At 34.8% G+C, this 12053-nt stretch overlaps 1 protein-coding gene across 1 annotated transcript; it reads right to left on the bottom strand.

The window, feature by feature from the left end:
- Positions 1-7051: 7051 nt before the first annotated feature.
- On the bottom strand, positions 7052-10253 carry LOC113752126 (probable disease resistance RPP8-like protein 2). The gene is made up of 3 exons (XM_027296262.1): positions 9362-10253; positions 8390-8804; positions 7052-7079 (listed from the first exon to the last, which is right to left on the bottom strand). The coding sequence occupies exons 1-3, from the start codon at positions 10251-10253 to the stop codon at positions 7052-7054; spliced, it is 1335 nt and encodes a 444-aa protein (XP_027152063.1).
- Positions 10254-12053: the final 1800 nt, after the last annotated feature.

Here is a 12053-nt window from a genome sequence, read left to right as displayed (position 1 = left end):
AGAAATAAGCATTGTGGTTATCATTCAACAACAATACAAAATCCTTGACCGACTATTAACCGAGCAAGTATCCCAACCCAAACGCTTGAGACCTATCAATGGTCTAGGAAAAAGACTATCCTAAGAGATATGTTGCTTTTTTCTTTTTAATCCACTGGATGGTATAAATCTTAAAAAAAAAAAAAGGATCAAGTTGTTTAAGTAAACGGTAACAATGCAAAAGGAATTATGTTTCCATTATGGTATTTCAGTAGTTACATATATATATATATATATATATTGCTTTAATGAATGACGGAACTACGGTCCAACACGGCGGCCCAATTATGGAGCGGGCCTTTTACATGAAATGAATTTAATGTGAATAAAGGGGAAAAAATAAAAATGTTACTTTGACCACTGCTCTCCCACAATGATTTCTTTCGTAGTAACTCTAACTTCCCACTTTCTTTCTCGATCTGACAACTCAGTAGAAAGTGATAACCATTTGGACCAACATATGCTGCCACGTCACTATTACGAGTTTGTTAGCAAAATTTTGGTACCATGCTCCGAAACTGAGATTGCATCTTTTAGGTTATCCCAAGCATCTGTTAACCAAATGTCGTCGAGGACTATCAAACATCTCCTAGCTTGCAAGTGCAGTTGAAGAAGCCTTTCTAGTCCATCTTGTTTGCTCGTCATAATCAGATTTCTTTGTTCAGGAATAAGCTTGAGTAGAATGTCTTGCAAGAGATCGTTTGGTTGCCATTGTTGTGACACACAAACCCAAGTTAAACCTTCAAAATAATGCTTCTTTCTTTATTTAATATGGCTTCCCTTTTGTTTAAAGTCATTAGATGTTGTTTGGAATGTAATTTTCTAACGAAAAATTTTTATGTGTTTATTGAACACATTTTTAAATCACTTTTTTACGTTATATATATCAAATCGGTATAGTATATTTTTTTATAAAAACTCTTAAAAATAATAATCCAAACGGAGCAACTTTTGATTGGTTGGGGATCAAACTATGCACTTTTGAGGTCCTTAAACCCAAAAGCACACATGATTTAATGGATGTTCATGATATAAGTATATAACATGGCTCTAACACACCATACTATATAAGAGTTGATCTTTCAAGGCCTTTAAGCCCAAACGTTTCATATGATTTGTATAGTCCTTGTCTATTAATCTAATATTTTTCCGCAACATAAATGTAAGGTTAAATCACATTTTACCCTACCGTGGTCTAATGCTTTTTGACAAAACTCTCCTATGATTTTAAAAGTTACGTATAACTCTCTCATAGTTTAAGCTAAATTGTCAAAATAACGGAATTTACAATCCATAACGAAGTTAACTAAAATATAAAAAGTACCCTACATAAAACTGAAAATTACTAACAATAGGGGGGTTATATATATATTTTTTGAAAACTATAGTTGGGTTATGTGAAAAAGTATTAAATTATAGGGGGTAAAGTGTATTTTATCCTAAATGTTACTGGAGCTGTAGGCCATGGTAAAACCTGGTTCATGTGTTGAATAATGCGTTTTTAAGTACAAAATTAGGGCATTCCTATGAAAGAAAATGATTATATTAAACAGGGCTGGAAATTTTGTTTTATACAATCCAGTTATGTTTCTCTTTCTTTTTATTTCCATCATCCTTGATGCCCAGGTATTCGGCCAAGAAATTCAGCAGAATATTTGTCTTGGCCAGTCGTTTGATGAATGGGAAGGGGAAGAAAAGCACAATATGGCAATCTATTATGCTACCACAACAATTGCAGCAACTACAGCAAAGTGACACAAATTTTGTTAAAAATTATACCACACAAGATGCAGCAAAAGGAATTCCATTGTCAATGTCACCTTAGTTTAGTGATTAAAGTTGAGATTCCAGGAATTAAATGTTCCAAATTCAAATCTTCTGCCCTTGCCCCTCCAACGTCCCGCTTCTTAAGTCCAATCTCTCCCTTATTGTGAAAAAATTTCCATTGAAACCCAACAATCCTACAAATTATAATAATCGTTATAACATTAGCTTTAATTAAGTAACAGGAGGGTGGATTGTCCTGAATGTGAGCGTTAATCAACTACTTCAGGATCCCAATCCATCACAACATCTCTATGTATTGCTGGTGGATCCTCTTTCAATAGCTTTCCCTTTGTGCAAGACAAGTATGAACATTAAGTTTATGGCAACAGGAGGGTGGATTGTCCTGAATGTGAGCGTTCATCAACTACTTCAGGATCCCAATCCATCACAACATCTCTCTGTGTTGCAGGTGGATCCTCTTCAATAGCTTTCTATTTGTGCAAAACAAGTATGAATATTAAGTTTATATTAAGAGTCATGACTAAAAAGCCCAAAGGAAAAAAAAGAAAAGAAAAAGACCAAAAAAAAGAAGAACAAAGTAAGATTTAAAAAGGAACGTAATACGCATACAAATATGTTTCTTTTGCCCAAATTAGGTAGTCTCACAATATTCAAGAATAGATTTGGAAGAATAGATAGCCAGGAACAAGGGACAATGTAAGCGAGAATGGAATCAAAGTGCATATGCACTTGGCAAATATGTCACGTATATGTTGTACTAAGAATTAAACTGAACAGCCTTGATGGAATTAACATGTGCTCTGAGCGTTGGCTTTACTATGAGTGAGTAAATATTGGAGCTTAGACCAACATATTGGAATCAATTCCTGATTCATAGGGATGGCAATGTAAAATAATTATAATTGCATGGGAAACACTAATAGTTTAAACAATTGATATGTATTGTTTACTCCCAATAACATTGGTCATTAGTACAATCAACGTTAACACATAAATTTTTTTTTCCATCGATTTAGTCCCTAACTTTTATTTATGACCAATTTAATACATGAATTTAATTTTCGAGTCCAATTAAGGCCTTCTACAGCGGCGTCATTATCTAAAAGCAATTAGGCTCCTAATTTAACATCAAACAAGGGCATTTTGGAAACTTTGACTTATCTCCTCTCCACTACCAAGTACCAACCTCCGCCACCAACCACTCACCTCCTCCTCTTTCTCTTATTCTTCTCTTTCCCTCCACCTTTGAGTTTACATTGTAATTGAGAAAGTAGAAGAGGAAATCTGCAACAAAGCTCTTAACTTTTTTATTTTGAAAACAAATGGAATTTTCTTATATATTCGGGTCAAATGCATCAAAGAGAACAAATTCAGCTCTGAGAGAGAGAGAGAGTCACTCACGTACAAATCATCTTCGCATGAAATTTCAAAGAGTTTATAGTTATTCACTTGCCGGCACCTTCTTGTTGTCTTGCTTCTGCTGAAACCTCTATAGCAGGCAAGCAATGAAAGACTAAGATGGAACAACCCCACAATCACAGGCCAGTCAGCTAGGAAAGATGGCCAACAAAAGCAGCAGCAGCAGCAGCTTGTAGTCAAGATGTCGGGTTGGGCCCAATACAAACTGCTATGCAAGGCGATCGCCACTCACTTGAACCGTGCGCCCACTTGATGTTAGATGAAAGTACTTGATCTCCTCAGACATCACATCTTTGGTCGGTAGATGGGAAAGGAGGTGATTGAGGAAATTAGTTGACAGAGAAAGGAAAGGAAGGAAGGGGAGGCGGTGGCAGCGGCGGCAAGGAGGAGTGAGGTAGAGGAAAGATTAAGAAGTTAATTAAAAATTTTTAAAAATTCCTTCAAAAAGTTTTAAATTTAAAAATACTCCAAATACTAATAATTTTTTTAAATTTACTCAGTTTGATTACAATTCATACCTGAAGTTTCCAAAATGTTCTTATTTGATGTTAAATTAAGAGTCAAATTGCTTTTAGATGATGGCGCCATCATAGAAGGCCTTAATTATACTCGAAAATTAAGTTCATGTATTAAATTGGCCAGAAATAAAAGTTAGTGACTAAATCGACGGAAAAAAAAATTTAGGAACGAAAATGGCCATTTTCCCCAACTTTTGTAGTTGTTTAGTGGCGAGATATTCTGGTAACTTTTGCATCTGAAGACAAAATTGCAAGGGAAGCTTGACGAGCTTTATTTCTACTATTGGAATAAATATTTCTTCAACGTTAACTCTTAAGGTGTCCGCTGCAACTTTTGTAGTTGCTTAGTGGTGAGGTATTCTCGTAATTTTTGCATTTGAAGACAAGATTGCAAGAGGAGTTTGAGGAGCTTTATTTCTACCATTGGAATAAACATTTTTTTTTTCAAACTGAACTCATACTTTTACTTGTTTTTATCATGATTTGTTTCAAGAAGAACATGTGCTTTCATCCTAATCCACTATAAGTACCTAAGTTTGTTTTGTTCTAGGATTGAGATGAACTTGTTTGATTTTTGACCGTGGATTGATTGTGATTGTTTGTTGCTATATCATGTACTTGTTAGTTCATGTATTCCATGTTTTTTATGTTTGTAGTTATTTGATAACCAATTACAAACTATCTATCCTATTGTTTGTTTAGTTAGAGTTGGCTAACAATAATAGATCAAAATTCTTTGAGCTCTGAATCTTAGATTCATGAAAGTAGAAATGCATTTAGGTGGATTTAACTTGTGTAATTTCGTTATCTTCATAAACTTATGCTTAACTGTTCAACCACGAAAGCAAGTGAAGACTAGATATATATATACTTGTCATTAGCGAAAGCAATATTCAAATGTCTTAGGAAATTATATCCTTGGCAAGACAAGAGTAATAATTTCAATCAACCAAATCACATCCTATTTATGAGCATTTAAGTGAGTAAAAAACCTGGAACTATCTTCTTATTGTTTCTTACTTGTCACATCATTAGTTGTAGCTTTTACTAGTTCATTGTTGTAGTTGCACTTTACTTTAATTTGAGATTGTTTAGACAATAGACTAAGTGATAAGCCTTAGTAATTGTTATTGTTACTTGTGGATCGCCCATAATTTACACTATACTGATTTAATGACCTATATACTTGCAATTGGGGATAATTGAAAGCTTTAATTTGAACATATAGTCCAACGTCATATTTTTAGTTGGCGATTTGTTTGAGATCCTCAAGATTGTGATATACCGTTCCTCTGAAAGACCTGAGAATCATCAATTTGGATAAGTCTCTACTCTCTAGGATTGTAAGACCTATTATTGAATGAGTCGAGTATCTCCAACAGCTTGCCAATCCATCGAACCGCATCTTAGGGTATTTTTCCAAAACATTGTCAGTTAAACCAAGAGAGGAGGGCGAAAGGGGAGGATGGTGGCGGATGTAGAAAGTGTTATTGATATGTAGCCGAGAGAGAGAGAGAGAGAGAGATAGGCTTTAAATAAAAAAAAGGTGCTAGAAAGATTTAAATAAAAAAAAGAGGAAAAAGATTTAAGTTCAAAGAAAAATCCTAACTGCATAGGAAGTTCGAAGAAATAAGCAAAATTTAATCAAAATGAAAAACAAGGAACGAAAGTCATTTGTTGATACAAGAAAGAAGCACAAAAAAAAACTGATTTGATTTGATTTGTCTACATGCATGTAGTTGTTTATTATCCTTTATTGAAAGGTATTGATAGATTTCAAATTCAATACGAGTAAAAGCTGTGAATTGCATAAAAAGGGATGGAATCAAGAAACTTGCATAGGGTTGTGGTTGCTCTTTTTTGGGAGAATGATGGATATTATTAGGAAAAGTTTAGATTGGTTATGGTAATGTTTCTTAAAATACTAGAGAACAATGTAGCAGTGTCTAAATCATGGAAATTCAATTTTCGAACACAATTAGTTTTCCGTTTGGCCAACCCAACGATGTTTCTTAGTTTGGTATTGTACTTATTTAGATGATCATCTGATTTTTAATTAAGGTTCATTGGTGAATCTTGCACTGAATCTAGCTCTATGCCAACAGCTTGTACGCACAAGAAAAGTTTGAGCAGCTAAACAAAGTGAGACTAACCAAACCAAAAGCTAAAAATAATGACACATTATCTCCTTGTTGGGTCAAACACTAAAAGTGAAGGATCATATAACAGATTGGTATCTTTCCCTAATAGCTAAGTAAAGATGCTCGCAATACATACAAATGCTAGCTACACAAGAAGACCTAACCAACTTGCAATCTTGTTGGCCCATAACGGTCATGCTGGTTTCAGATCATTTGGAGTCCCATAGCAGCTGCTATGTGCAAAGAAACTTGCGACACAGAAACTGCAACATGCAAATGAAAGATGGTGCAAGACTTTAGGCAAGAGTTTTCAATACAGAAAATTGGTAATAGAGGCAAGTATTGTTTTCTTAAGAAACCTGAGGCTCAGAATTTCCTGCAACAAACCTTAATAGTTTAAAAAATGTTTCAGAGTTTTAGTTAACTTTCTTTCGTGTCTAACCATGTAGAATGAAACTAGAAGAAGGACTTAATCAGTCATCATAAGATAAAATTGCAATATACCAAGCTTTAACAATATAGGAAACAAACTCAGTCATTCATCATAAGATTAATTTGTATGTATAATAAGCTTTATTAAGAATACAAAACTCTGCCTTTGTACCTTTTCTGGGACAATTAGCAGAGAAAATTTTCATATAAATGTTAATTGTACAGACTAAGATAGTGGCAGCTTTAACACCAAAAAAAAAAAATCACAAAAATGAACGAACTTTAATTTTAGAACCTAGAAGAGTGGACGAAAATCACAAATTTGCGAATCAAAAGACCAGAATTCTATAATTCCACTTCAAATCACATTAAATTTAGGGAAAAAATGTGAAAACACTGTAAGCATCCATGTTACAAATCAATTACTCCAAGTTTTTCAAATAATATCCCTCTATCCGTTAAAAATTGCAGGAAAAAAGAAAAGAGATTAAGTAAGTTTAATTACCTCACATTTGAATCGGATGAGATCAGGGAAAGCCAGGAGATTCGGTGTAGAATTTTTTCCTTAAGACCCAGGGCTTCGTTAAACAGGATTGCTTGGACAAACAGTTTCTACTTCAAAAACTATTCTTCCGCCAATCCATCTGCATAACGACACGAAAATGAAGAGAAATAACCACAAAATTGAGCTCAATCTACTACTACAAATTTCCTTCAAAAAGCTGATACAAAAGTGAAAACTCTGAGAAAGACAAGAAAAAGATTAAGCAGAAGGACAATAGATAAATAGCCATAAAATTGAGCTAAATCTACTATTAAATCTTACAAAATTTCTTCACCTTTTGGAAGTGGATCTATTTTTTCATGAAACAGGGGAATGGCAACAAAAGTGTGTTGTCATAGCCAAAAAATTCATGTTATGACAATATTTTAGTGATTTTTCTCATAACAAAAATATGTGTTCTATTAATGACAATAACACAAGTCCTCACCAAAAAATTAATAAGCACTATTGTCATTAAATTTAATTTATTTATGACAAAATTAGATGTTGTCACAAGGTGTTGTCATTTAAATTTGATATATATCAGATAATATTTAAGACAAAAGCAGCTAAACAGCGAAACAAATCTGACTCCACAACAAATATATGGATTGCATGGTTTGTAATTTAAAAATAAAAAAGGAAACAAGATGATAAACAAATATAACAGGACAAGCAAATCAAACAAATGTGAAGTCTGCCAACTAAACTTATAAATTTATAACCAATTAAAAATTGTCTTGCATCTCAAAAAAAAAAAATTTTTCCGCCAACATTTTGTCCTTCCAATCCTCGGCAGGCACCACTTGCACGGGAAACAATTCTGCGTAACTGAGAATGGAGCCATGTCATTTTGTACGACGAATTAAAGTAAATGGTCTTGATTGACTTAACACAAGCTCTGATTGTTGATTTTGATATCAATAAGACTTGAAGGCAACATGATGCTTCTTTGTCACCAAATGCTAAACAAAATTTAATTTTAATCCAAGATATTAGATTAAATAGGGATGGTAATCTAAAACAATTACAAGGGAAGCACAAATAATTTAAAGAGTTATTAGGCATTTTTTACGCCATGTAACATTTTTTGTTGATGAGTACATTATATGACGGTAACACATTCTAATCCATTAAATTTAATTTATGAGAGATTATGTCAATCCATTTTCAAACACGAGAAAATAAGCAAAATATTTTGATTTCACTTTACAATATGGAAGGCAATGCTTTGAAATATAAACTTACTTCCTCATCACCAAATTCCTTAATCAGTCATGGCATAGGAATTACATTAGATGATGTCTTAGATAAACAAAAATAAATATTTGGAAGATAAAACTAAAAAGAATCTCACAGAGCAAGTACTATGATCCCGTTTCTTCCGGGGTGAGATTCTCAAAATTGAGATTGGAACTCGATGCCAAGGAAAAGGGAATTCCAAGAACCGTAAATTGAAAATTAAAAGAGAAAAATTGGAGGAAAAAGTAAAAGGAGAAAAAGAGTACCTGCGGAGCTTAACTGAAGGTACATTGCTTATTTTATCATAATCAACTCCTTGCTGACCATTCTCCATCCTAATTCTATTGTTGAATTTTTCAGGCATTCTCGCAAGAGATACATCTTTTAGAGTGGTTAAACATCTCAGCCCATCTGGAATCATTTCCAATTGTTCACACTCGTCAATCCCTAAAGTTAAAAGCTTAGGCATGGCCCCATCATCCACTTTCCACAGCTTCAAGTTACCCAAACCATTAAGCTCGAGATGTTTTAGTTGGGGAAATCCCATTGAGCGGCAAATCATTTCTTGGCCCAGAAAAGAATTTCTCCCAAGCACCAGTCTTCTTAGGCCAGGAAGCTTCTCGAGAGTTCCCATTGGGTCTTCCTCAATTTTAGTACCAGACAGCCTTAATCGAGTAAGTCCTGCAGGATCAGGAAACATATGGGATTGGTAATCCGGTAACTTCTTGCATAAACTACCGTAGATCACTATTTCATGAATATTCCTACTAAACAACACCCTTGAAAGAACATCCAAACCCCTGCTGTTGTCATTCGAATTGTTGGAGTTGATTCGTCCAAATTACAACCATTGATCATAAGTGAACTAGTGCGTATGCAGTCCATGTTTGATATATGATTGATGATGTGTGCCCAGTCCTTCAAATTGCTATGCACTACTGCTGTGAAAGCTCTGAGATTCGACAATTTGCATACATCTTTAGGATAGCAAATTTTGCTATCGAATGATTCAAGTATCTCCAACTGCTTGCTCAACTGCAGCTTGGGCTGACAGCCCCACGTCCTTAGAAGATAAAGATATCTCAAACGTTCCAACTTCCGTAGGATGTTTGGTATTCTACAATGAAAACTATCAGATAAATCGAGAGTTTCCAAGTACTTTAAATTGCCCAAGGAATGTGGTAAATTTATATGATGACACCGCCTCAATCTCAAACATCGCAAATGGATAAGATTACCGACATATCGTAGAGGTGATTTGAAATAACACCTTTGGGAGGCCATATTGGAGGACAAAATTGCCAAAACTCTAAGCATCTTCAAATTCTTGACTTGGGACATTATTCTCACCCCTGAAAAACATTCCCATTGGCCTACCGACGGATCACACAAGAATGTGCGAAGATGCTTAGTTTGATCTTTTGGCAGAAAGTTGTATTTAGAAATATCCTCTGGAAGCAAATGAAGGACTAAACCATACTGTGCTTCAAATGCGGGAGGAGAATCTCGTGAAGTACTTTGATCGACCAACTTATACAAATTCTCCTCTTTTGCCTTGGCTAAACATAGATCTCTCATAAGATCATGAAGCCGACATGACTCCAACCTTGTTACCGCATGCTTCCCGTCCTCATGTACTTTAATCTCAACCATGCATCTTTTTGCTAGTTCTTCCAAGTAACGCTCTGCAACATCCACCATTGTTTCTTGCTCCCTTCTATCATTCTCAAATATCATACCTTCTCCTATCCACATCTGATATAAACTCGCTACTTCAATGTCAGAATCTTCCTTGAATTTACCCAAGTAAAGAAAGCATGGTTTTAGTTGCCAAGGGAGGTCATAGTAACTGTAAGCTAAAACCTTTGGAACCTCTCCTTCTTTTCCAATTTTTTCTCCCCTATCCAGATAGGATTTGATATTCACATGCACTTCATTCCATTCCTTGAGGGTTCTTTTAGTTCTAAGAATTCCACCTAGAACCACCACGGCCAATGGAAGACCTCCACAGTATTTCAACATTTTCTTCCCTAACTCTTCCATCTTGTCCAAATCTTCATAACTTGTGTAGCATTTAAACAAAACTAAGTTAATATCAACTATGACGCATCTATCATTCATAAGCATCATGTTATCATTAAACTACTATACGAAAATTTTGACAGTCTGTTAACCGATAAGTCTTCCAATCCAAAGACTTGAGACCTATCAATAGTCTTGGAAAAAGGCTATCCTAAGAATGGTTCAAAGACTCGTCCGAGTCCAAGACTAATTATCATCGGAATGGGCTTTCTGTTCTGAGATAGGTCTGCTATCCAGCTATTCATAGGAGACGCATGAACCGCCAGTGACTCATTCAGACTCTGTCGATTCAGACTCATGGTTCAAAGTCGTGGACGCGGTCACGGTCGCGGCCTGGAACGTTCCACATCGGTTTCGGCATATCGGTCGCGGTCTCGGTGAGACGCAAATTATAAAGTATTTAATATTCTAAAAATTATTAATAATATAAAAAAAGTATGCTAAACAAAAATAATAAAAAATAGCAAAAGAAATGGCCGAGTCAATCCGTCACGGTGTAACTCGGCCAATTTCTCGTCTTGACTCGGGATAACTCGGAGTGACTCGGTGTGACTCGGCCGAGTCAATCCGTCGCGGTGACGTCTCGGCCGATTTCTCGGCGAGTCAAGTATCTCGGTATCGTTTCATCACGATATCGTATCGATAGGGGCCAAGACGGTGACGACTCGGCCGAGTCGTCTCGGTCTCGGCCGAGACTTCGAACCATGTTCAGACTAAGTTGACTTGGAGACTCAAAAAATTGCCACAACCATCCGAGTCACTCTGCTTCAACTCGGATCCAAGGACACAACAAGCTTTCTGGTATTCTAAAATCCATGAAGAGGCTACAATAATCAGAAAATAACACGTCAAGAACATTGAAAATCCAAAGACACTAATTAAGAAAATGCAATAACAGAGATATAAAGAAAAAATAAAATGCATGAGATAGGTAAATAAAGAAACCGGGGAGAAGAAAGTTGAGAAGAAAAAGAAACCAAGAAAGTTTGGACTTGGGAAGAAGGAATAGGATTATGGCTGTGGTGGAGCATGAAACCAAGAAGAATGGGAGGAGAGCTCTCAGAAGTCGGGGAGCAAGACCCATTGAAACTTTGACTTTGACATATCTATCCTTTATTGCCAGTGAGTGGTCATAGTTATTGTGATTATCAAACGTACCCCCGTTCTTTTTGGTAAGAATTTTTTTTTCTATTATTTCCAACTTAAAATTTTATTTCCCTAAAATACTTAAAAGTTCTCAAGCTTCTTTGGTTCTTACTAAAAACTCATAGGTAATTCCATGTTTCTTATTTATTTAGCCATTTCACTTTGAAATCCAAAACTTCTTAAATATTGTGTTCTATCTTTAAATGTTTAAAATTCCTTATGAGCTCTTCTAACAGTTTTGGATAGACATACATATCAATATGTAGCATGCTAAAAATATATTTACCCAATATTTATTTTGATTTGAAACACATAATGGTCAGTGAAACATCAATTTAAAATCTTATAGTTAGCAATAAGGGTGGAAAATAGAAAAATACAAACACATAATCTTTACTTCTTATTTTTTTATACATGTATTTTATCGCAAATTTAAAACATTCTTTTGTTTAGAAAGAATAGAGAATGAATTGTAAGAAGAATTACACATTTATTAAATATTAAATATGCATTACACGATTCTACTGTGCTCAATGTGAAACGGTGACGGCTGCAACCATTCCTTTGAACCATGATACTAAGAGACATGTTTGTTATTTTTTTTAACTACTGGATTGTATGAATCTGAAGTTTTTTTTTAAAAAAAAAAGATCAAGTTTTTTAAGTAAATGTTAGTTATGTTTGCATTGTAGTATTTCAATT

Source organism: Coffea eugenioides, chromosome 11, assembly GCF_003713205.1.
Source record: "Coffea eugenioides isolate CCC68of chromosome 11, Ceug_1.0, whole genome shotgun sequence".
NCBI lineage: Eukaryota > Viridiplantae > Streptophyta > Magnoliopsida > Gentianales > Rubiaceae > Coffea > Coffea eugenioides.
The sequence above is the reverse complement of the archived record's forward strand: the minus strand, read 5'-3'. Positions and strand labels throughout refer to the sequence as shown.